The 26084-nt window shown below is 40.7% G+C and overlaps 1 protein-coding gene across 3 annotated transcripts in view; it reads left to right on the forward strand.

Annotated features, from left to right (window-relative positions):
• The window catches only part of PARD3B (par-3 family cell polarity regulator beta), a 615914-nt gene that overhangs the window by 485420 nt on the left and 104410 nt on the right, over positions 1 to 26084 (forward strand). For all 3 annotated transcript variants that reach the window (XM_077830252.1, XM_077830251.1, XM_077830253.1), the window contains 2 exons: positions 4579 to 4689; positions 22442 to 22753. In XM_077830252.1, the coding sequence (XP_077686378.1) occupies positions 4579 to 4689; positions 22442 to 22753 (423 nt within the window). The remainder of the gene's footprint in view (positions 1 to 4578; positions 4690 to 22441; positions 22754 to 26084) is intronic.

The following is a 26084-nucleotide window of genomic DNA, read 5'->3' on the forward strand; positions in this document are numbered from 1 at the left end:
CAAGAATAGTACATGGGTTTTCACATGAGGGTGACTCACTCATTTTCATCGTTCTGAGGGCAGATCACATAAAGAAAATCCCTCTCTACTTCTGCATGCAGGAGTAGTGTGCTCAGAGCATTTGGAATATTGTCCTTGTATAGTGAAAAGCATACTAATGATTCTATGGCTACAACTTCCTTCACAGGCATTACACCAGGTAATCACTATATTGCATAGGACACATAAACGCATAACTTTGCTACATGTTTTTTTCCCCTCTATTATTATTTTAAGTGGTTTCATTCCACACAAAACAATCTAAGCAGATGCACACACTCTGTTCATTTTTCAGGTCTTCTAATTATATTCCTCCCTTTGCTATGTAAGTTTTTGAATAAATAACAATTGTGTCAGATAGTACCTTAAGAGAATTTCCCTACATACAGTGTAGTAGAAAGAGCTTTTAAAGATTGGTGTGCAATAAATTTATTCACTAATGGTTTTAGTCTTATATCAATCATTTTAATATAAAAGGCAGGTTTTACTGTAATCCAGTTATTTGTTGTCTGCAGATTTTGTAAGCCTTGAGGCCAAAAGCCATTCACTTTTCACAAAATTTTCATCTTAACTTGATTAATACCATAACTCAGTTGTTCCAACAGCCTTGTTCCCATACATTAAGCTCAGTGGGAGCTTAGAATCAGGCCCAATGTGAGGTTAGCAAGGAAAGAATTTTGTCCCCTAAACGCTAGAGAAATATTAAGCCTGGAATGCACAAAATTATGCAAAATTACAATAAGTAGAAGTTAATTTCATCAGCATATGTCTGTGGTAATTTAGAACACATCAGAGAACACAGACCTTTGCAAATACCATAAATTTCAGGGCATGGTGTATTCATGCAGTCAGAGAAGATGCTGGATATTTTGTGGTTTTATGTAGTACATATGTTTTTTTTAATTGGTGTTGGATTTTTGCAAATATATATTTTACACACACACACACACTCTGTCTCTCTCTCTCTCTCTCTCTCTCTCTCTGTCCCTTAATGTCCATGCTGGATTTTTGCTGTTCTGCAAAACATCATGATAATAATAAACAGTAGTAAGCAATAGATTTTTAAGAGTTTAGTAATGAACAGAAGAGGCCAAAATCAGAACATTTTCCCAGCCTTAGGCAACATACTGTGTATTTAGTGTGAAGGTAAATATTGTAAGCCCACACAGCTCTAGGGTGAAGTCAAAAATAGCAGAAAAACTTGTTTTCATCAAGACCAATCCACCATTGCTAGTTTATAATTATATTTGACCTTACCAATTTGTGGCAACAGCCGCTATACTAGCAAACAGCAGTGTTTGTGCAGAGATTTAAAACTGGCACTTATTACAAACAAAATTGTCATTTTATTTAAAAAATACTTCCTTTTGTAAGCAACAAATAATACCCAGACTTGAAACTCAAAGGGGTTCAATTTTTTTTAAAAAACATTTTTGTATGCTACATATCTAACTTTACCTCCCTACAGCAACACAAAATGCCCAAGAATAATGTTTTCAACATCTATAAATACTCAAGACAAATACTAGACTCCACAAAGCCGTAATTGATACTATGGGGGAATTGTAGGCAGGAAGAATATAAACAAACTGCCAGAGTCAGATCAGGGCCAGGACTCAAGAGCTAATACATTCTCTCTTGAGGATACTGCCAAGCAAGATCTTCAGTGAATATGCAGGTGCTGGAAAACAGATTATTTTCCCATCCATCCTGCAGGTGTTGGACTAAGGTGTGTGCGTGGGTTTAGTTTGGTTTTTCCTTGCATTACTATATGAAAAAACATCTGCAAGGTCCCATCTAGCTCTTCTTTTCACCAGTCTCTGTGTCCATCCCTCTTTCTCCTTCTCACACGCATGCTCTCTGTCACTCTCTCACCTGTACATATACACACCCACACGCCTACCCTTAACCGTCTCTTCCTAGCTGCTACATTCTCCCCTCAGATTGTGGAAAACTGCCCATCAACTGTGTGCAGCTCCACAGTCTCTGGAGACCACAGTTGATAATGGAGCCAGAGTGTAGACTTTCCACTCCTGAAGAGCGCAGTTATGAAATGTAACGATTCCGCTGGCCCCGTAGTGAGATAGGACTCCAGAAGGAGAACCAAGTATGGCTGGTATGTTTGAAAAAGTGGTATGTATTTTCTGGAGTAGCAGGCTATTACTGTTTTAAATAGGACTTGGGGCTGTGGCTGCTACTGCAGAGATGTGGGGAAGAGTAAGATGAGGTTTGTACAGACACACCCACCATACCACCAGTATGTCCAGTCTCCCTCCTCATTCCATTGCAAAGAGCCACCCTGGAGCTCTTCTGTACCCTGTGCAAGGGAGGATCCAGTCCTCTTGCCTGGCACCTCTGCTGCTTCCCCCCTCCTCCTCCTCCCTCACCGTGTCTTTTTCTCTCATTCACTCACCCACCAACATGCAGTGGTGCTGGAGCATTTTTAATAGTGGGGGGTGCTGAAAGCCAGCTCCCTGACCCCTGTCCATGCCCCTCCCCCGAGCTGAGGCTGGGAGCAGGGCTGTGTCGCTGTGAGGGGGGACCTGGAGAGGGGTAAGGGGGCTGAGGCTGTGGCCATAGCTGGGAGCAGGCGTAGGGCCAGGAGTGGAACCCCAGGCAGGGTCCGGCAGCCAGAACCCCACGTGAGGGGCCAGGAGCAGAGCCCCAGCCATGGGGCCAGGAGTGGAGCCCTGGGAGCAAGGGGCCAGGCATGGAGGCCTGGGAGCGGGGCGGGGGGGGCGGGGCTCGGCTGGGCGTGGAAACCCAGGCATAAGGAAGCAGGGAGCAGAGTTCTGGCCATGGAGCCAACAGATTGGGGAGTGGGGCACAGGGCCAGCCCCCAAGACCTGAACCTGGGGAGTTGAGTCCCGGGCACAGGGCCAGCAGTCCCACATAAAACCTGGGGGTGCTGCATCACCCCCCACACTCGTACTTCCCGAGCCTGTGTAAATATGGCTGCTGTCATAACGGAAATGCCGTCTTTATCTGCAAGATTTGTCCTTTAGTTTCTAGTGACTTCATTTTTCTGTAGGCTCAGGCCCATTGATTAAATTCACGAGCAATCTGGATCATTACTTTGGGAGTCAGAAGGTACGTTTACACTTGGAGCCAGGGGTGTGATTCCCAGCTCACACGGACATACTCACACTAACTCTCATCAAGTGATCGCGGCAAAAATAGCAATGTAGCTGCAGCAGCACATCCTAGTCACTCCAAGTACAAACCCCCTGGACCTTGTGGGTAGCTAGTCTGTGCCGCCACTCCCGACTGCCTCTGACACCAGGGCTACGCTACTGTTTTTAGTCCACTAGCTCGATGAGAGCTAGTGTGAGCATGTCTGCTTGAGCTGGGCCTCACACCTCTAGCTCCAAGTGTGGACGTCGTCCGACTGACAGACACAGTAATTCCGCTTTGATCAAAGGACTTATGTGATTTACAACTGAAGTCTGTGTAGTGTACTTCAGCTATCGTACTGAAGGCAGTTTGGACTGAAATGAAAAATAAAAAAGAATAAAGGAAAGAGCTCCAAGGAAATGTTACTGACTTCCATAGAACTATTCAAAAAGTTGTGAGGCATATTAATGAAGTTAAAATACAGCAAGCTCCGTGAAGAAATAATTTTTCTAAATCGTTAGCCTTAATTTGCATGTAAAGGCACTTGAAAGGTTGCAATATGATAAAAATGACTGATCATATGTGACCTATAAATTTCAGGATTTCAAATTTGGGGGGTGGGGGGAGGGGTTAGCCCATAATGCTTTGTGTATCCAACCTCAAGATCTAACTCAATGAGAAATGAAATCTAGCTCTGCCACTTAATAACCTCTTGCAAGTGCTGTGAAGAAAGGAATATATTTTGCATGTCTTTGTACAGTGCCTAATACAATGGAACCCCAGGAGTGACTGGGATCTCTGGAGCGTTCTCATAATATAAATATTAAATAATAATATATTATTAGATAGAAAGTAAAGCATTTAAGAGGGAACTTTTGTGAAGTATCTCTCTCTCTCATCTTGCAATAGGGCAAGATTTATTTTTCATCCTGATTGCACCTTCCTGTGATTTAAAACAAATATCAACTCTATACCTTTAAATTAAAGCCATATGCAAACAAGTGACAATTTTTACCAATAGGAGTAGAACATATGGCCAACTCTGTATGTTGGCACATAAGATTGTTCTGAAGATTGTTTTCAGAGAGCCTATTCTCTGGTAAGAAGAACCTTCAGCTACTTCGAAATGTATGCTAATAATAGCTTAGCATCGCAGCTGCTTTTGTTTCAGGTCTTGCGAGGTGGTAATTTCTACAATGCACTCAAGGTTCAAATACAATTGTGATCAAATACTGTGTAAATGGTTCTTAGTCAGAATTATTGGTAATTTATTTTATTATTGCAATAGGTCACTTACTCTAGGCAATCGCTCATTACGTTGTGATTGTGTAAATCTCCAGCTTTGTTGTGTACTCAGTAAATATTGCATTTTTCCTCTACTAATTCTCTCCTCTTCCCCTGACTCTTCCCTAATGTCTTAATCAGATTTGGAAAGAGGAAAGAGGAGAAAGGTGGGAAAGCTGACCAGAAGGGAAATCCAAAACACGGCACACTGAGAGAAGAAGAACTAGAAAAGATGAAAGATGAGCGTGAAAGGTGAGTAAATCATGTAAACATCTATGCTGATTAGAAGAACAGAAGGCAAGGACCTCCTATGTAGGAAGGAAAGCCAGGACAGTTGTTCCAGGCCTGGACCGGTGATATGCCATCCCAGCCCTCCGCCTATCGGTCTCTGCACTGCAACATTGTTAGGCCAGTCTTCTGGCTTTCCCTTCATGAGGCTGCTGCCATGCTGGGCTACTGCATAACAACATCTACTCTGCTTCCTTTACTTCTATGATAGTGCTTAATGCATTCTCTGCACAGCCTGGTGCAGCAGCTCCTCTTCAGGGCCCACACTACCCAATGCCAGTAAGAGGACCTTCTCCTGAGGCCTCGCCTCATTTCTCTCCCCTCCCTCCCTCCCAATGCTATGTGAGCTGCTACTTCTGGAGCTCTGTGCACTGGGCTTCCCCTCTCCTCCATAAGGCAGTAGGAGCAGCTTCTTATGGGTCTCCAGGCTCCCTTTCTTCCTGCAACCCTCATAGTGGTTTCCAGCACTCCAGGCCTCTGCTGACTATGGTGCCAATCCACAGGTTTTCTGCTTTAAGTGCAGCTTTGGTATATTAATCTTTATGTTGTTTCCTCCTTTTTTGTGTTTTGTTCACTCAAGGTTATAGAAGAAATTAACCTCTTAGATTCATGTTGTAATAATATAAAGTACACAAATGCTGAATATGCCTAAGGACAATGGGAATAAAGTAGTACCCAAAGGTTAGGGAATGTCCTGAGAGACTGAAGAACCATTGTAAACCAAGGGGGTTTTATTTTACTTCTGTTGGTTTTTTTCCTCTCTCATAAAATATGCCTGTCCCATCCATAATCTCAACAACCTCGCTGCCTTTCCAGCCCAATAGAACTAATAGCTTTTACTTCTCCTGCCTCCCACCCTCCTGAAAAGCCTGAAAAAATTGCAATGCTGCCCTGAAGGTGAGCAAATTCTTCTCCTCCTCCTCCCCAGTAAAGACTAGCCTTCTGGGTACAACCATAGTCCCACATGGTGGGTCTTTGTTCCCCTCCAGTAGATGGTGCATGTAAGAGGTTAATGAGTCTGCTAAGGCTATCCAGTTACTGCAGTACTGATATTGGATATAGTTACCCAATGTTTTAATAGGTAGTTTATCTAAATTAAATAATATCAGGGTAGGATTTATACCATTTGCTTTAAAATTTCTGTAGCATGTCCCTGGTTTTGCCAGGCAGTGGAGTGCCGCCTTTATTTTAAACTGCTGATTCCCAATTTGGATGCTGGCAATTTGAGAGGTATTTGTCCTTCATTTTAAAGAAGCCAGTGTCTTTTATTAGGATACTGGCAAGCAAAGAAGTATGTATCCCATCTGTTAAAGGGCCAGTGTCATTTACTAAAATGTTGGCAGACTGAAAGGAATGAGCCCTTCTGTCTAAAGGGCTAATGTTCCAATTGGACATGAGATAATTGTTCTTAACATTTCTTAAGTGTTAACTGCTTTTTAAAAATCCATAGTCACTGACTGACGGTAAATTGGTAAGGATGTATTAGAAACAAGCAGCCTAATGTCTTCATCATTCTGTTTTCTCTTCTCTAATAATGATTTAACTTTCTGCCCTGGAAGTGTTTGAACTGAAATGGAGAACAGCAGGTGTGTTGAGAAGTTGATGAACTTAGCTGATATTTTTAACTCACTTATTTGATTCTTCTTCCACATTGCAAATGAATAGAAATATCACCCTCTCTCCTTCAGGTAATTCTGCTTACATAAAAAAATTCCTCGTATTATCCCAAAAGTGGTATAACATATATTGTATATACAAGCAGGTCATGACGCTTCTCTAACTAAAACAAGAACATAGTTCTCTATGTTTGGTAGTTCAAGACTATCTACTAGTTGACTTGAACCCTGTCTTGTATTGCTAGTCACAGGGTGGCAAAGATTTTAGCAATGATAAAGGAAAAGTGCATACTGTAGCTGGTTTTCTCACAACACATTTCTGTGCAAGAATGATATGAGGGGTTGATTAAGATCAGCCTCAAGATAAGTAACCCAGTTTAAATGAAATTGAGTACTTTATATTGTTGTTGACTATTCACCGAATGATTATGCTTATAAAGACAGTATAGATGAGTTTTATAACTGTGTCCCAAGATTCAGTAATCCTATAATGTATAATGTAATTCAAGCCTAAGATTTTAATGCACATATTGGCAAAGAAAACCATGTGGAGAGCCTACACCATAGATCTCACTGCTACTATGACTTCACTAACTGCAATTCTGCATACGTTGTCTCATCTTTAACAAACCAAGCTTCACTAAAGATTTACTAGAATGTAGGCATCATCTTTTCAACTGCACTCTTGTTTGGAGTGAAATGTATTTATGACAAAACTAACAAGTACTTGACTGTAGCGTGATAGACTACAGAACTGTAAACAAAACAATCTCCTAACTAACCTTGAGCAAAGTATTAATTACTTTTCTAATTTTGACTTTCATAAGTGATATTAATTACCTATCTAATTTTACCTTTCCATGAATAGTTACATAGTAATTTTTATTCTGAAGTCTCAATTCCATCCCCTAGAATAACAAACTTAGTTTGGCTGCTTGAGGTTGTGTGTCAGTTAAATGCTGACTGCCTGGGTTTTTCAAAGGTCTGCCACACTAACCAATACCCCTTCACCACATGTGTGTATACATCGATCTGACACATTTTTTTAAGACCCTGAGCTATCTATATCAGGTGTTAGTGGCAGACGTCCGAGTTGTTGATTTTTGGGGTGGGTGGGGTAGGATTAATGATCAAGGGCATTTCAGCATCCTAGCAGCTGTGTGGACCTTGCATGATGTTGGGAGGTTGGTTTTGCATGCACTGCACGTTTGGCATGCCTCCAAAGGCACAAGATCTCTGTGGGGTGTGTTTTCCAGTAGGAAGTGCATTCGCAACTTGGAAGAGTAGGATTTCTTTTGGAGTTTTGCAAAGTGCAAATATCCCCCCCACCCAATAACATGGTATTTCATAAAACCCAGTGGGCATCAGGCTGCACATATGACCCTTACTTACAAGGTGAAATGTTGTTGCTGTACTCATGTAAATCTTATTTCCATTCCACATCTTTCTTTTTTAGTCCTTTCTTTTCTGTGTTTCCTTTCCTTGCTTCTCTGTACCAGTTTTGTACCACCAACACAACCTACGCTAAAATGTGAAGGTAAAACATCGTTATTATTTATAGTGCTGGCTGGAAAGCAAGAATTCCATTCCGCAAAAAGAATTTGAGGTTTTGAAATTTGTTTTCATTCCACATCAGAACAAAAATAAGAGCTTTCAAAATTGTTCATGAAAAAACATGAGAGAACTAATTAAATGTTCACTGGGCTAGAGAGAGGCTGACTCCATAGCCTAGTCGTTGGGGCATTTACCAGCAATGTAGGGGAGCCAGGTTCAAGTCCCTGCTCCAGGTTCAAGTCCCTGCTCCAATTCAGGCTGAGCGGGGACTTAAAACCTGGATCTTCCATAGCCCAGCCCTAACCACCAGGCTATTGGCTATTTTGGGATGGGTTTCTCTGTGCTTTTGCTAGAAATTGCTTCCTGGACCTGAAAAACCTTCCCAACGAAGATGATAAATTTCTGCAAAAAGTTTGTTTCGATAAATTGTCATGTTCCGTTGAAAAAAACTCGACCAGCTCTAATTATTTATTGTTTATATTAGAAGTAGTCATTAGAGGTTCCAGCCAAGATCAGGTCTTCGTTGTGTTAGATGCTGTAAAAACACATACCAAGTCTCAGACCTTGCCCCAAGAGCTTACAGGGTAGATATAAAAGACAAAGGGTGCGAGAAAGAAAATAGCATCATTATTCTCATTTTACAGATGCCAGTTCAGTAATTTGTCCTGGTTCACAAAAGGAAGTTTCTATCAGAGCTGGGATCTGCGCCCACATTTCCTGATTCACCATCTATCGCCAACCAAAACCACTACTACCCTTTCTTTCTGAAACCTGGATTACATTCAATGATTGATGCTACTATGGGCTTGAAATGGTTCATGGGAATTTAGGATGTGAGTCTTACTTTCTCAGTAATAGCCATAGCTGTATCTAATTGCATATGAAGTCAGCACCTCCTGTAAATTTCACAGTTTATTCCTTTTTTCCACTCTCCTTCAGTCTTTCATTGCTCATAGTAGCACATATGACTAAAGCCTCACAGAAGAATGTCAGAACTTCATGGCTGTATTGTATTAGGGGGGTTTCCTTACCCGGCTATTTGATTCTCTGAGCTGGTAGTTTGGCCTTTCTAATGCAAGTCAATGGTTTATTGGACTGAGGCCCTATTTTAAATAAACTCATCATTTTGTTCGTGCTTCGGAGGCTTTGTCCATAAAAGGAATAAAAGCAAATACTATGTCTAAGGCTGATTTATTTATTTTTTAATCTGAGTCAAATTTATATTTTTAGTGTGTTCAGAGTCAGTTACTACCAAATTGTCATTTTTTACATTTTAAAAACAAGCTGTTGTTTTAGTAAATTATCAAGTACCAGAAGAGGTGGTCATTTTATTTATTTAATTTTTTCAACCCAGGCTTTTCCCCTTCCCTTCCTGTCTAACTCATGTTTGGATGCCTTTTAATTTTTTAACATTTGAAAACTATTGTAAAACAAACGAGAAAAATATATTAGGTACTTGAGTTTTACGTGTAGTAATTTATTCTCTTTTCAAATGCAAATAAAGTGAGTATCAGTTGAAAGAGAGCTATTTTTCCCTGTTTGTTTAGGATGATTTTACTGGAGCATCCCTGCTGAGACCAAAGTCTCCTTTCCAGCAGTCGAACATCTTACAGACGTTAGAATAAAATTTCCCTAAATGAAGCTCCTCATTGACACTGGGGTGATTTTAATAAATAACATATGACTTAGTGAGTATAAAGACACACTGGGTACAGACCAATGCTCTGCACTGGGTTCCTTATGGGAGGCACTACTTTATTTTGTTAATTAAACCTTAGTTTTGTGTTTCTCACTGGAATTAATTGAGGAGATTTCAAAAAGTAGCATTTAAGTTTTTGTGCAGAAAGGAAGAAAAGCAAAGGGAATGGCCCTTATTTTCAAAAACTGGCCTGAACTGAAGGTAGGTAAGAGCAAATCTCAAATTTGGAGAAAGTTAATTGGATTCAATCTCTACATTCAGGATTCTAAATTTTCCTTCCAAAAGCTGTGCGACCTTCTCCCTTGTCTTATCGGCTGCTGCATTTGTTGCCCATTCTCATAGTTTAAATCAATACATGTGTTTTTGATATTTGGCAAACTGAAATTTAATTTTGCAGCTGCGCGATCCCTTTAGAAACTAAATGCATCTTACAGAAATAAAAACATTCAGAGAGAAAACATTTTGAGAGAATACTAGTGAGTGAAAATCTATTCCTGTTCTATCAGCATTTATTTCATTTTATTTAATTACAGAGGATTTGTGTGTTACTGGAAATGAAAATGAAAACCGGAATAGCCGCATGAGCTGCAATCTGATAAAACGGCCAGCTATTGTTTGGAATGAGAAGTGCATGCTTGTGGTGTTCAAAACCAGTACATTTTAAAACCTACACACACAGATAGCTAACAAACCCATGTGGCTTTTGTGCTGTAGTCTGCTAAGTCTTGGAGTATTATTATTATTATAAAAATAAAAACCTGGAGATGGTCATATTGATTCTCTGATAAAATCTTGGTAATTTATTTCTATCACAGCTCAATTCTGGGAAGACCATACCTGTTTGGGACTCCCATGTTTTTTGCATCACTATTTATTAAGGGTTAATCCAACCTGGCATTACTGTTCATTGAATATTCCTGACTTTGCAGCACAGCTAGGTCCTGTGGTTTAGACAAAATAAAGTGTTGGATGGGATCCCAGTTTTAATAGTCCCAATTTATTATAACCATTGAACCCTGATCAGATCACAGATTGGATTAGATCCCAGTTTTTTAAATGTCCCAATTTATTGCTGCCTTGGAACCCTGATAAGAATATATATTTGATTAAGGCTTCGGTTTTAAAAAAATTCCAGTTAATTACTTGTAGATTCTTATTAGATCATAGCAGTGTAGCATGGTATGTAGGAGTTATGAAAAAATTACTGGATGAAGTTACACAGGTCAAGGTCAGCGCTTCATTTTGTGCTGACAGTATGAAGTTATCAGATTTCTGTTTATTACAGTGGCAGCACTTGCACTGGACAGGAGGACAGACGAATCCCATCCCATTGATTCTAAGTGATTCTCATTTTAGATCTGCTGCTGCTATACATACCAGAAAGTGTAATAAAAGCCTACCATTGAGCAGTGAGGGTCTGATATGTGACTATGACTGATTGATGTCAGGAATCCTCTCCCACCTTTCGTAGGGCATGACATTGCATTTAAACCAAGTGGTGGTTTTTAAGCTTCTGTTTCCAATTTATGTTGTTGCTAAAACAGAATTTGCTCTGACAGACTCAGCAAGCTACGTACTGCTAGTCCACAAAGAAGGACACCTCCAGTACAGTACTGGTCTGTGGGTTGAACCCAGAATGTTCTGGCTTAGAGCTGAGTACTGTACTGGACGTGGGAGCCAGACTGATGCATGGTGTGGATTATTTGACAGATGGTCCTTTTGTCCAATCACCAGGTTTCTTTCCCAGATGTCGCAGTCCAGTCGGTACTTTCCAATACGTCATAGCCTGGCCCTCTAAAGAACCCCAGTGTTTCATTCCCGTAGCATAGTCTCACTGGCTTCCCCTTCATTGAGACAATAATTTCACTATGATCCGGATGCTCTTCTTCAAGGACTATGCTCTCTGGCCACCTAAAGAGTCAGAACATTTTGTTGGTAATGGCCTGGCTCTCTCTGGAGTAATATGCCAAGCTGTGACACTTTTTTTTTTTTTTTTTATTGAAGATACATCTTTAAAGTGGTGCTGTAAAAGAGAATTATAACTGATTGCATTACTGACTGTTTACAAGCCAAAGGAATACTTCATAGGAAACATGGAATTAAAATGGAACTTGGAAAAGTAACATTTATTAAGAGCTATCAAGTTGTTTTGTTATTGCTGCTGGAAAGCTTAGTTGCAGAGACAGAGATTGGGAGAGATCCTTCACTAAGGGTAATTCTCTTTGGTACTGCTCAAGCAATGCAAAGGGCACTTCAAGCTGTCTTGAAGTAGAGCTGTAAAGTGCTGTAAAGCTGGATCTACACATTCTGCTGCACACGGGACATTCAAAGATGGGTGTCACACATGTCACTCTTCTAGTGATTCTGGACTCACAGAATGGTTCCTAGGAGACTGTTTCATCTGGTGTAAGCTAGAGGAGTCTGCTGGCTGCTCTAATTTACCATTAGAGCTCGTTCGGCTTCTTGCCAATGCCAGGATCAGAGGAGGCAGAAAAATGGCTCGGAAAGCCCACTCCTGCTTTCCCCCTCAGTAGATAGAAATCTGTATGACATCAGCACTTTGCGTGAGCATGTGCTTGGGGCAGTACCATAACTACAGACTTCCTTGTCTCTCTCCCCCTCTCTGCCAGAGAGTCTAAGGCACATGTTTGTAGGCATGGGCAGTTAGCAAGGGAGTTTTTCATAGGATCGTTGAACTGGAAGGGAACTCGAGTGGTCGTCTGGTCCAGTCCCCTGCATTCACGGCAGGACTCAGTATTTTCTAGACCATCCCTGACAGGTATCTGTCTAACCTGCTCTTAAAAAGCTCCAATGAAACAGATTCCACAACCACCCTGGGCAATTTATTCCAGTGCTTAACGTGACAGGAAGTTTTTCGTAATGTCCAACCTAAACTGCCCTTGCTGCAATTTAAGCCCATTGCTTCTTGTCCTATCCTCAGAGAATAAAGAGAACAATTTTTCTCCCTCCTCCTTGTAACAACCTTTTATGTATTTGAAAACTGTTATCATGTCCCCTCTCAGTCTTCTCTTCTCCAGACTAAACAAACCCAATTTTTTCAATCTTCCCTCATAGGTCATGTTTTCTAGACCTTTCATCATTTTTGTTGTTGTTCTCTGGACTTTCTCTCAGTATGTCCACATCTTTCCTGAAATGTGGCACCCAGAACTAGACACAATACTCCAGCTGAGGCTGAATTAGCACAGAGTAGAGTGGAAGAATTACTTCTTGTGTCTTGCTTACAATGCTTCTGCTAATACATCGCAGAATGATGTTTGCTTTTTTTGCAACAGTGTTACACTGTTGAGTCTTGTGATCCACTATGATCCCCAGATCCCTTTCTGCAGTACTCCTTCCTAGGGAGTATGTGTCCAGCTGATAGTTCCTTCCTAAGTGGAGTACTTTGCATTTGTCCTTGTAAAATTTCAACTATTTACTTCAGACCATTTCTCCGGTTTGTCCAGATCATTTTGAATTTTAATCCTATCTTCCAAAGCATTTGCGACTTCTCCTAGCTTGGTTATCATCCACAAACTTTATAAGTTTACCCTCTATGCCATTATCTAAATCATTGATGAAGATACTGAACAAAACCAGATCCAGAAATGATACCTGCGAGACTCTACTTGATATGCTTTTCCAGCTTGACTGTTAACCAGTGATAACTACTCTCTGGGAACGGCTTTTCAACCGGTTTTGCACCCACCTTACAGTAGCTCCATCTAGGTTGTATTTCCCAAGTTTATTTCTGAAAAGTTCATGCAAGACAGTATCAAAAGCTTTACTAAAGTCAAGCTGTACCACATCTGCCACTTCCTCCCCATCCACAAGGCATGTTACTCTGTCAGAGAAAGCTATTAGGTTGGTTTAACATGATTTGTTCCTGACAAATCCATGCTGACTGTTACTTATCACCTTATTATCTTCTAGATGGTTGCAATTTTTGTTTGTGTGTGCAGTGCACACGTTTAGTTCTCCACAACAGATTTAGTACTGGAAAACTTAAAAGTCCTGTGTTCAGCTTAGTTTTAAATTAGGGACTATTAATTAAAAAGTCAACCTTCCATTCCCAAACTCAGGTGAATTTGTCTCTTTTTCTTGTAGGTAGACTCTGTAGATGTGTCTATAAACATGAATTGAATATAATGTATAATGAAGACATTTTTAGGGGAAAATCATATCACAGGAATATCGTTTTGAATCTTCCACTCTTAGAATTTCTTTCAGATGGAGAAAAATAACCTAATATATGCACTCCAGTACTTTGTGCTGTGAGCTCATAAGATCTCACTAGCCTAAGAAAAGTTGTGACAGGTTAGTGTTTGGGCAGGAGACTTTCCCAGAACACCTAGCGCTACAGGAAATGGTATTGGTGACTGAGTAAATGTCAGTCTTCCCTCTGAGTTGGTCCTGAACCAATGTTGCAGCATGAAGTTTCAGGCTCTGTCTTTTGAATGCAGTGTAAAATCAAAATCTTTGTATCCTGGGATCAGTACTGATCACGTGGTATTTTTCTTTAGAACAGTGGTATTAACCTCAGTGTTTTTGCCAGATTCCAACTCTGATACTCACTAGAGCTGAGCAAATAATGTGCAAGTATATTACAGTTTCCTCACATTGAGTCATCATTCAACTTATCTGGTTGTTTACTTATGAAATGTTTACTTTATGGAAAGATCATAGATATTCAAACCTTGAGCTGTGTTGTAGAGCTGTGATTGTTCTGTTTCTTTTTCTTGATTGGTTAAATTGCAAGGACTTTGGAGAGAATATTTGCATCTGCAAATACTTGCCTTTTGCAATTCTCTTTCTATGGCTGTTTGCTCCAGTAAAAGTTGATCACTTTTAAATTGACAGAAACACACAAACACACATGGGATAAAACCATGATCAAAACAAATTCACTGAAAAAAACTGAAATTACGTTAATGGAAAACCTTATATAGCCTTCACACTGCTGTTCAAAAAGTAGCAAATGTTCTAGTAAGTATGTTTTGCCTACCTAAATTTCTCCTGGGTGTACTATACCAGCTTAGAATAGTAGACTTTTACACTTGTGCAAGGCAATTGAAAAGAAGCCCTAGTAGTCAAGCTGGTTTCTTTCCTTTTTATGCTTGATATCTAGTAATAACAATACTGCAGGAACACTTACACTGGTCCAACCCAGTTGCCTTCAGATGTTACCTTCAGTTACCCATCTTTTTGGTGGGTTGAAGACTAAAGCACTGAATTATGAGAAATACTTAACTTTCCACTTTAAAATATTGGGGCTGACCAGAGAATTAAAGATTGGCAAAACGCAGATGACACTTTTAAGGGTAACACATTCAAGTTATTAATAAGATTTGTTAATACTTGTATGAAAAGTTCATGCATGTTAATAATGATAAAATAAAAAGTTTAAAGCATTTCGCCAGATGCTGCCCTCAGATAGTCACATGAAATACTCAATTCACTTTAGTGAGTGTTGCATATGAAGGTCTAAAGGCAGAATTTCTTTGGTCCGCTTTTATGTAGATGAATGAAAATATGATGTTTTAACCACTGAAATATATTGTGCTACCAGATAGAAAAAAGTATTAAAACCTTAAACCCAACTGAAATCCTATTGACCTCCTGGGGCAATAGGGTATTTTCTCCTAGACAACACTTTTCTCAATCTATGTGTGAATTAGGGAAATGAGAGACAAAGGCAGAAATGTTATGTAAAATCACAGCTGAGATATTAAGACTCTAAATCAGATGTAAATTAAGTAATCATTGCAGTTTGGAGATCTCAGGCAGCATCACGTGAGTGGAAAAATGCAGTGGCTTTTATTCGGCTGCACACAAGGAAAGACCGAATGAATGGAAGAATGTGTATTACACCAATTAACCTGGTTAAAAGACTCACAGGATTGGGCCTTTTTGTGAAATTGGAGCTACATCTCAAGCCGCTTTCACAGCCACTCCCTTTTCACTATATTAATTGCAAATCGAATACTAATTATCGTAAATGACCTATGCCTCCTGCCTATCTATTCCTATTGTATACTTCACCTTTGCTAGTTATTGTTCCTTCTCCTATTCTGCCTTTGGGAATTTCCTTCACTTATGCACTGATGCTTGGTCAAATCGCTGCTTAAAACACACATTTTCTGCAAAGCCTATCAATTTTTAATCCTTTGTATCAAAATGTTTTGCTGTACTCTATTAAAGATGAAACAACCCCTCCCCACCACCATTGTTTGGTCACCAGGTGTATTTTCTGTTTGACTGTATTGTCTCCTTAGCTTGGCACGTTGGAGCGTAGATCATGGCATTCCATGTGCCTTACACAGCATTGGGCACACAATCTGTACTTGACATATAATAAAACAGATTGTTGTACTACTTGTTGTACATTTTCAGCAGAAAGTTTGTTCATGCTGGCTAGAAGAAAATAGTACATTATCTGCCTTTTGGGATCCCTCAAGCAATTTCTGTGCTGTCAGTAGGAGCCTTTGAGCTGTGTTTACATAACCACAATTTTAACTGTAGCCTTTCTGCAGTAGCTAGCAATTTTTGTTCGTGTTTTCATTACAGATGGTAACGGGCAACATTTGGTTTGCATGCTGCACATTGTGCTAACCAGTTGTTCATCTCCCTTGAGATACACAGCAGAGAAGAACTTGAAGGCTGGAATGTTCTGTTCCTTCCCACTAAGAAAAGATGTGATTATTGAATAGAAGTTCCTTAGAGAGTTCATACTGGTGGTACACAAAAAAGGGGCCAGCTATGGAATTTGTGTTAATGGATCATATTTAGGGCCCTACCAAATTCACAGCCATTAAAAACATGTCACAGACAGTGAAATCTGGTCTCCCACTGAGAAATCTAGTCTTTTGTGTGCCTTTACCCTCTACTATAACCGATTACATGGGTGAGACCAGCATTTCTCAAATTGGGGGTCCTGATCCAAAAGGGAGTTGGTGGAGGGGGTTGCAAGGTTATTTTAGGGGTGTCGCGATATTGCCACCCTTACTTCTGCGCTGCCTTCAGAGCTGGGCGGCTAGAGAGTAGTGGCTGCTGACTGAGGGCCCAGCTCTGCAGGCAGCAGCCTAGAAGTAAGAGTGGCAATACCATACCAGGCCATCCTCACTTATGCGCTGCTGCTGGCGGCGGCTCTGCCTTCAGAAGTGGGCTCCTGGCCAGCAGCCGCAATCTCCAGCTGCCCAGATCTGAAGGCAGCAGCACAGAAGTAAGGATGTCATGGTATGATATTGCCACCCTTACTTCTGCGCTGCTGCTCCTGGCAGGAGCTCTCCGCTCTCCGGCTGCCCAGCTCTGAAGGCAGCGCAGAAGTAAGGGTAGCAGTATTGCAACCCCCCTACAGTAGCCTTGCCCCCTCTGGCAACTCCCTTTTGGATCAGGACCCCTACAATTACAACACTTTGAAATTTCAGATTTAAATCGTTGAAATCACTGACATTTATGATTCTTAAAATCCTATGACCATGAAATTGACCAAAATGGACCATGAATTTGCTAGGGCCCTAGTCATGTTGGAAGGAGGTCTGAGGAATAAATGAACTTGTATACCATAAATCATTATTCTTGTGCTGAGCAGCCCCACGGTACTTTAGATATGGGGTAAAAGTTTCAAAAGCACGTACGTTCCATTTTTCAGAACTGACCTAGGCATTTAGAAGCCTAAGGCCCATTGACTTTCAATGAGATTTAGACTCCTTCAGTGTCTTAAGCAACTTTTGAAAATGGTACTTAAGTTATTTTGAAAACTTTACCATATTCTTGTCAGGGTTATATAAGAAAGGACTCTCTTTTCCTTGGTCTGCAATGTGAGCGTTTGGCCTTTGCAGCCCAAAATTATTGGCTTATTTGTGGCTAGGAAATGTTACGCATGATAGATTCTGGGCCATGGGACGCTACGGAAAATCTTTAGGCAGGAACTACCTGTTTGGCTTTGGATGACAATTAAAAGAGAGAGGGATCACAGGAAGTTAAGAGGGCAGGACATGCTACAGCATTTCTAAGATGCCTGTGCTCTGGCTGCCTAGGTGAGAGGGCTGTGTTTGCACAGATGCACAGCTAACGGAAGTTGATGTATTTGTCAGGCAGTGATTTAACTGGATGCTTGGTTTCAGGTGGCAGAACAGAGTGAGCAGAATTGATATGGGATACAGAAGGGAAATGTCACTGGCTTCCTTCCATCCTATGTGGTTTATTTCCCATTCCCTCATCAGGAAGTTTATATAAACTTAGTATTAGGCTAAACTGTTCAGATTGTGACCTGTGCCTCTCCTCTTTAGTTTCACTGCTGGTGTCAGGGTGGTGAGTGACATGTAATCTCTTGCTTCCACTTGTTTAACCAGACCCATCCTGTGTTACATGTTGGGCTCTTCTGTAATTGTAGTACTCTCATTGTAGTTTCAAGGCTGTTTGCTGTGACAATTCTGTTGATCGGACAGATTTTTTGATGAGGGTAAGAGATGGAACTGGTCTAAATTATAAGAAAAAGCAACAAAGAGAAAGGGAACAGGGTGAAACACTACAAATGTGCAACAGCCAGCAGGTTTGGAAGGCAAGACAGAATGTGATATGGGAGAGGAAGGTAATAGGGTGAAGCAGGATAAAAGATTATTAGGCACTCATTTGGTATGTTTTGTAGAAAACAAATGTTCTTAAGGATTGGGTCAGAACATGGTGATGTTATGCAATCAGGATATTTAAAACTTTAGAAAATGGAAAATGGAAAAACTTTAGAAAATAGAAATGACAAGGGTAAGAGGAATAAAGGAAGGTTTAGTAAAATAGGTAGATACAAAACTGAAATTGTACAGCCGTGTAGTTCAATACTCACATCGGGTAGAGCTTGGATTGAAATGAAAAACAGAAAGAGTAAAAGAGAGATCGTTGAGCAGAAGTTATAGATTTCCATGGAAGAGTGAGAAAGAAACAAGAAATATTAATACAATTATAATAGCCGTCTTGAAAAGATGAGACATTGATCAGCAAGAAATTCACATAAACTGGCATTGACTGGTCAGCATAATATAGAAAGGGAGTAATTGTTCTTGAGCAGGTACAGATCATAGCAGTGAAAGTGATTGTAGGCTGCATTCATAAGGAAAATTTGAAGAAGCTAGGCTTATTCACAGTAACAAAAGAAAATTGTGCTAACCTAATTCCAGCTTTTGTTGTGCAGAAGGTACCAGTATTGATGGCAGAACAAATTACTTTCACTGTCCAACATGAAAGCAAGTTACACATGATGCCACTGTGTCATGCTACTCTGTTACCTTCAAGTCTGCGATCTCTAAGGGGTATGGTGTGTATCAGTTCAGAGTCCATTTCAGTTCACCATTTCAATTCCGATGAGTTGCTCCAAGTCTTCTCCTCTGGAGAATGTTATGTGCTGCTGCTTTTGCCCTCCCTCCCTCATCCAAGGAGATACAACATCCCATCCTTAAGACTAGTAGAAAACCTGTATGTTATCCCACCTGTAGAAATTCCCTGATGTGCAACATAAAGGTATTGGGCTAGATGTTCAGCTGGTGTCAATAGGCGCACCCCCACTGAAGTCAATGGAGTTATGTCATTTTCGACCAGTTGAGGATCTGGTCTACTGTCTTCAGTTTCCTGGATATATTTGCAAATGCTCAGCATCTCTCAGGGTTTGGCCCAATGGCAGAAATAGTCTTAAATTGCTATAAAAGCATTTAATGGTCAAAAGGCAGAACTTTCAGAGACAGGGACTATAGAACTGATAAATGTATTGGGTCCAATAGCTATAAGGTATTTTGGGGGCGGGGGGTAAACAAATAGAGTCCTTTCACCTTTACATTTCTAAACGTAACGCCATGTGGGGCATGTAAAATATTAATCTTTCTACAAGATGATTTCTTGTGAAGGCACTTTATGGATAAAAGACAGAAACCAGTGATACAAATTCCCTGCTGTATTGATGTCCATAGCTGTATTGCAAATGGAAATCCATCCCTGTCATCATAGTACAGTAAGCACTCCCTGACAATAGGATGCATACTGCACTCACCCTGCAAAGATTGTTTTGTTGCAAGAATTGATCAGGGTAGAACTTTTTCCAAAATTACTTAACATAAAATTTGGTGAGTTTGTTCTGGCGACGCTGACATGGGCAAGCTGGGTCCCTCCTGCTGTGCAGTCTTTCTTTTATCGTTATTCAGGAACCCGCAGAGGATGAAGCCTTTTGCATATTTTCATCTACTCACTAATTCTTCATGCTAGGGCTGTTCTGAGGTTTGACGCTACAGTATAGAAAGGAACACCAATCACTGCTTATTATTGTTTGTTTTCATCTGTAGTAATTTCAGACTTTAGTTGTATATCCATGCTTGCCTTTTTCTCCACCCCAGAGTACCCATGTGTCCCTGAATAAAGCAATGTTCCTTTTCCTCAATATCTGTCCCAGTGTCCCTGTCTGTTTTACAAAAACAGTCTTCTCCCCCACTTTATGTAAACTCCATCAAACTCTGACCCTCTGAAGGAGCCGTAAGCCAGCTGAGCCAATGAAATGGACAACAGACTAGGTGGGAGCATGTGTGCCTCACTGACCAGCTCTGTTATATGTCAACACCATGATATACCCTCCATGAGACCCCCCAGTGAAATCTCCCATTCACATAGTAGCAGATCCGTGGGGAATCAAAGACTCACTCTGAATCCTGGCAGTGCTATGAGTGGTGAGCCTACAGGCTGGTCAACCTCCACCATCTACACAAGGCTACTGACCTGGCTGGGCCAGCATGTGAATGAGAGGCAAAGAATGTGTGTGGTGTAATGAGAGAATGAGGGGGGTAGAAAAGCAGAGAAGGCTGAAGGGTACAGAGAGAACAGGACTGGATAGAGGAGAGAAACAGGAGAAGGCCAAAAGAGAAAACAAACCATAGAAGGTATCAGAACAGAAAGCCCAAGTGGTTTGAGGAACATAGTAGGATCAAAGAAATAAAAAAGGAAACATGAAATATGGTAAGAGTCAGAAAAAATAAATAAATAAATGTAGACTTATCTGCAGATAAATTACAGAAAATGCAGTAAATGGATCGGGGCTAGAGGACTTGGAGAAAACAGTAGAGAGGACACAGAAAACTACTGTTCTTTCATCCACCTGTTGCTGACTGTACATGTTAGGTTTTACTCTGAAAGAGGGAGGGTGACCTAGGAGAGGAGTGTTACATGACTAAGGAAGGGGGAGAGAAAAAATTGAACACACTTTCCTCTTTTCCATCCCTCCCTCCTGCCAGCTGCCAAAACCGCAGTATCTCATTGACACCCATCAGAGCTGTCTGCTGCATCATCCCACCCCATGACAAGATGCATCTTGGTTTTTCCTAATGAGATATATTTTCTAATGACTCGAAATAAAAATCCTCAGGTACATATTCCAGTTGGTGGCACATATCTGGAAAGAATGGATCACCTGGATGTACAGCAATGCATTAATATCCCAATTTGGTTTAGTCGACTTATTTCCGGGGCTCCGTATCTTTCAGGGCCTTTCCAAATTTTCTCCAAAACCTCTTCTTTTCTCATCTCCAGGCTTTTGACTATTTGTCCTGCACACGCTGTTTGTGTGTTTTTGGCCACAGTCATCACCAATGTTTAACCACATTGAGTATTTTCCTACCTCCTGTTCTTTCTATAGACTGAGTCACTGTATTTATCAAGTAGGGGGAAATACTACTATACTTCAGATACAGTGACAGTGGGCAAATGTTGACTTTTTAATGGCAGCCAGTGCAGGTGCGATGCATGCTTTTGCCTTGCATCTTTTCCTACATCACACACTTCCATAAGTACAGTACCATTTACTCCATGGTATTCTTCATACTGTGGTCAGCATGCTGCTATCATTCTTCTCTTTGTGTTTAATTATGCCATCTTAAAGAGGAACTGAACATTTAACAGAAGTTGCACATTCATGGAATTTTATTGTATTTTTTGATTCAGGAGTAAATGTTGAATCATTGAAGTTTGGGTTTGAAATTTACCTGAATCTGTTTTACCATTCTGATTCCCCACAGATTACATAATGGCACTGATTAGCAGAAGCGTTTTGTAATACCACTTAAGGCTTTATCACAGTGGAGCACTGCCAGTAATAGTCTTTAATTCACTTATATGTACCAATCCATCTCTGTCAGGTTTCTATTAATTTCTTCCCTGTTTTACTCTGTCCCTAGCCCCTATATAATGAGGCATGAGGTCTTCCATTTATGGAACAAATATATACATATATATTTATTTAAATCTCAAGCAAATTACTTTTGCTACTGCTTTTCAAACAACTGTGCCATCTTCGCATTTATTTCACGTTTAATCTGCTTTTCGCAAGTTAATTTATTTAGAAGAATATGTGTGGGTCAAGAGGCCAAAGAGGCAATAATATTTTTCTTGGCTAATTTAGATGAAAAGTTTGAAGATTAGGTTAGATATTTAAGCCTGCGTTGTGGTTTTAACACAGACCTTTGGTAGAGATGTATTTCTAAAATATTAGATCTGTGTATGATTAAAGCGGTGTTTGTGCACGCATACACAAACAACACTTATCAGGAATACTTGTGAAAAATTGCACCCTACTCTGCAATAATCTGTTGTCAGAGTGCAGAATGACAACATGCCTTGTTTACAAAGCTGCATGCCAAAGGAATAGAACCTAGAGATTTCTGCTTGCATTGGAGTTCTACTGTCCTGAATTATACAGCTAGTTTACATTTATAACAGCTGAGAGATGTTTTTAAAATTTTGCTTGATGCATCACTGGTTTGCTGTCATTGCCGGAGTAAATCCAAACGTGTTGTTTGTTTCTTTGTTTCTTCCTAACGATTAGGATCGGTGCAAAACATCAGGAGTTACGGCAAAAGCAGGCAAGAGGGCTTGCTGATTACTCCACTAGCCCTGTAGGTCCACCACCTGATGATGATGATGATGACGACGATGAGATGGACCCAAATTATGCCAGAGTGAATCACTTCAGAGAGGCTTACCCAGCAGCAAATGTCTACAGGCCATCGTCTCCACCTGTAGCAGAAACCTTTGGATACCCACGGGATATCCCTTCAATACCAGGAGAGAGGGAGCGTTTGGAAGGACTGTATGCAAAGATAAACAAGCAGCACCATCCACAGACTTCTGGTGACAGGTAATACTACCCAATGGCTGCAGATCACCTGATTTTTCAATTTCACATGCACTTGTATTTACTGAGTAGAAAAAAATGGTTTTACTCTTGATTTCCATCATTTTAACCAAGAACAGCTTTTGCCCCAACAGTACCCCTGAAGGGTCTAGATAAAGCAGCAGTCAAATAGAAATCATTATAGAAAGGTACATATTTCACAAACAGAATGAATGAACCGCCTCCAATCCAATTCCTATGCTGCTGAGAAAGTGTGTTTTTCTCTTTTAGATGGGAAAAGTTCTTATTTTTCAGCAAAACTCTGTTTTTCGATCCCTTTTGGTCCTGATGATCACCCAGTGCCCATTCGTAACAGGGTTTTGTGTGATAGTGTGATATATTGCATATGTTTACAGTTTACATTTCCCCAGCTGTGCAATATTATGCACTTTCAATTAGGTTGGGGAGAGAACTGGGAATCATGGCATTTTATGCAGACTGTAAAGTGTAGCTTCACAAGACTGATTACCTTTCACAGCCTTTCCAATAACCAAGTGAGAAAGAAGGAGCAATCTTTAATCCTTACTGTCAAGCTTACGGGTTGATAGCATTAAAGAAAGATGGTGAAGTTTTTCTTTGAATTAAAAAGAAAACCCTGTGATGCAGCCACCACTGTGAGGTTTCTAAAGCTGGTTACTTCTGGAGTTCGGGGTATAAGAACTATATGATTTCATTAGTGGTCATGGTGTTAATAAATGTACATGGGATTTTTCTGTCCAGTATGTGACTGTGCAAGGAAGATGGGTGAATGGCCATTAGCGGAATTGGGAATATGAGGTGGGGAAGCAGTTTAAATATTAGTGAATGAATCTTGTACTGGGGCTTGTAATGTGGTTCCTCATTGCCTCATTCTATGCTGGATGTGTGTGAGAGGCTGTGTGAGCGCAGACATGGGAGAGTTTTGAGTTTGTAGAGATACAATACTTTGGATATGTCTTAGGTCATTGAGATACAGCTCATCAGAAGCTTGTGACATGAACAGAAATGTAAGTGTTTAGCAGGGAATATGCCAAATTCTCTTTCTCATTCATCTGAATACAGTATTGGAGAAAGCTCTCAATCAGATAGTCAAGAAGAAGATAGCTGCCATACAAAGGAGAGACAGCTAATTGACATCTTCCCTTCCATACCATCAACACCCCATGCATAGGAGCCAGTTATGTCAACTCTATGCTAAATGTAGAGGATTCGAAATCCAGATCCAAATCTGAAATTTCTCACATTGAAACGTACTTAGATTAGGCCCATTATTAGGTGTGGTGCTAGCTGCACTAGGCCTAATTAGGATTAAAGTTCTGTTACAGAGTTCCATTTTAACAGGACCATTTTGTACCATTCACATTGAAACGAACGTTGTGGTATGTATTGCTTTTTTGTGAAAGTGAAAAGGAATGTACAGGTCTCTCCCATGAACATCTAGGATTTGGCTGGAGAGAGAGTGTCTTGCCACTAAATGAGACTTTGTTTGCTATTGTGATAAGATTGAGCTGCAAACTCTGATCCAAATCCAGGTCTGGTTGCAGTGTTTGGAGCTGGGATTTTAGCATGAACTCATGTCTAATTCCGAGCCACGCAAGCAACATTTACTGGAAAACTAAAACCAAAACTTAAACAGGAAAACCCCAACTTAAAAAAAAAGAAGTTGATGGTAAGATGAGGCATGAGGCAGAGGTAGCTCTGGGTGAGCCTGTTCTCCCTGGGCTGGTCCATTACCAACCTACTAGCAGGAAAATCTTAGTTGAATTTCTGGGGTTTTTAGAGCCTGCTTGACTATATTGGAGAAATTGGAATTCCTGTTAGGCTGCCTTTGCCAGTATTAAATCTATCTTTCCTCTCTCTCAAAGACAAAAGTTTGTATTCACCATTAGAGTTGTGCCAAACGTGAATAAACGGATATGAATTTGTAGAATGGCTTATGACATCTAAACCAACAGTTATTGAAAATTCTGACAACTGCAGGCAAGGAAATCCTGCCAGTGTGGGCTATTGAGAGTAGATGTAGTTTTTCTTTCTACATCTCCATTAATTACCAAACAAATCTATCTTAGGTCAGGTGTGAAAACAACCTTGTCTGCCTCAGAACAATAGGGAAGTGGAAAATGGATGCTTATTAGCCAAACAAAAGTTATTTTGCTTTTATGAGGGTGAACATTTATCAGCAGGTTGGTCATGGAATAGTTCATGTTTTGCTAGGTTTCCCTCTGTGTGTGTGTCATGATTTTTTGCTGTTAATTTTTCTCCAGAATACTGTGGGGTTTTTTCCCTCCCACCTCTGAATCACAGCTAATGATATAGTGTGTGGGGGCTTGAGTAGTGACTAAAGTAAATGAGTTTAAAAAAAAATCTTTCTTTTTTGGTTTCAACAGAGCATAGATGATCTCATTTTAGTCTGGGAATTCCAGTTATGTGTCATTGCCAGAGAGAATTAAAACTCATCAGTTGAATCAAGCAATCAGATTTTTAAAAAAAAGTGTTATCATTTTTATGACTTTTATAAAATTATAAGGCCACTTATAATGAGAGAATCTCTGTGGCCAGATAAGTGCTACTAATAGCTGATATATAATTAACCGCCTTTCCCTTCACCCACTAAAAAACACATCATGATCTCAATTTATTCTTTTACTGTAGTGGCCCACTCATGGGTTGTCCCATACCAGCCTGGGAACCCTCTACAGCAGTGTTTCCCAAACTTGAGACGCCGCTTGTGCAGGGAAAGCCCCTGGTGGGCCAGGCCGGGCCAGTTTGTTTACCTGGCACGTCCGCAGGTTCGGCCGATCGCGGATCCCACTGGCCTCAGTTCGCTGCTGCAGGCCAATGGGGGCTGCGGGAAGCGGCGCGGGCCAAGGGACATACCGGCCGCCGGCCGAGGGACGTACCAGCCGCCACTTCCCACAGCCCCCATTGGCCTGGAGCGGCAAAGCGCAGCCAGTGGGAGCCGCGATCGGCCAAACCTGCAGACACGGCAGGTAAACAAACCGGCCCGGCCCGCCAGGGGCTTTCCCTGAACAAGCAGCCTCCCAAGTTTGGGAACCACTGCTCTAAAGTGCACAGTGCAGCCAGCAGTGCCCTACACATGTGCTGAAATTATTACTCAGGTGATTAGGAAGTACATGATTAACCCCTGCTATGTAAATGCACACATCCAGGGCAGGTTCCTCTTGTACTTACTGAAAAGTTAACACTTGTGTCCTGGCCAAATTCCAGCATGCATACTTACATCCCTTCTACCTCAAACTCCATCTGTAACTTCAGTTTTGCATCGTTTTCTTTTCTTCTTGTTTTAAACTGCGAG

Source organism: Eretmochelys imbricata, chromosome 11 (genome assembly GCF_965152235.1).
Source record: "Eretmochelys imbricata isolate rEreImb1 chromosome 11, rEreImb1.hap1, whole genome shotgun sequence".
Taxonomy (NCBI): Eukaryota; Metazoa; Chordata; order Testudines; family Cheloniidae; genus Eretmochelys; species Eretmochelys imbricata.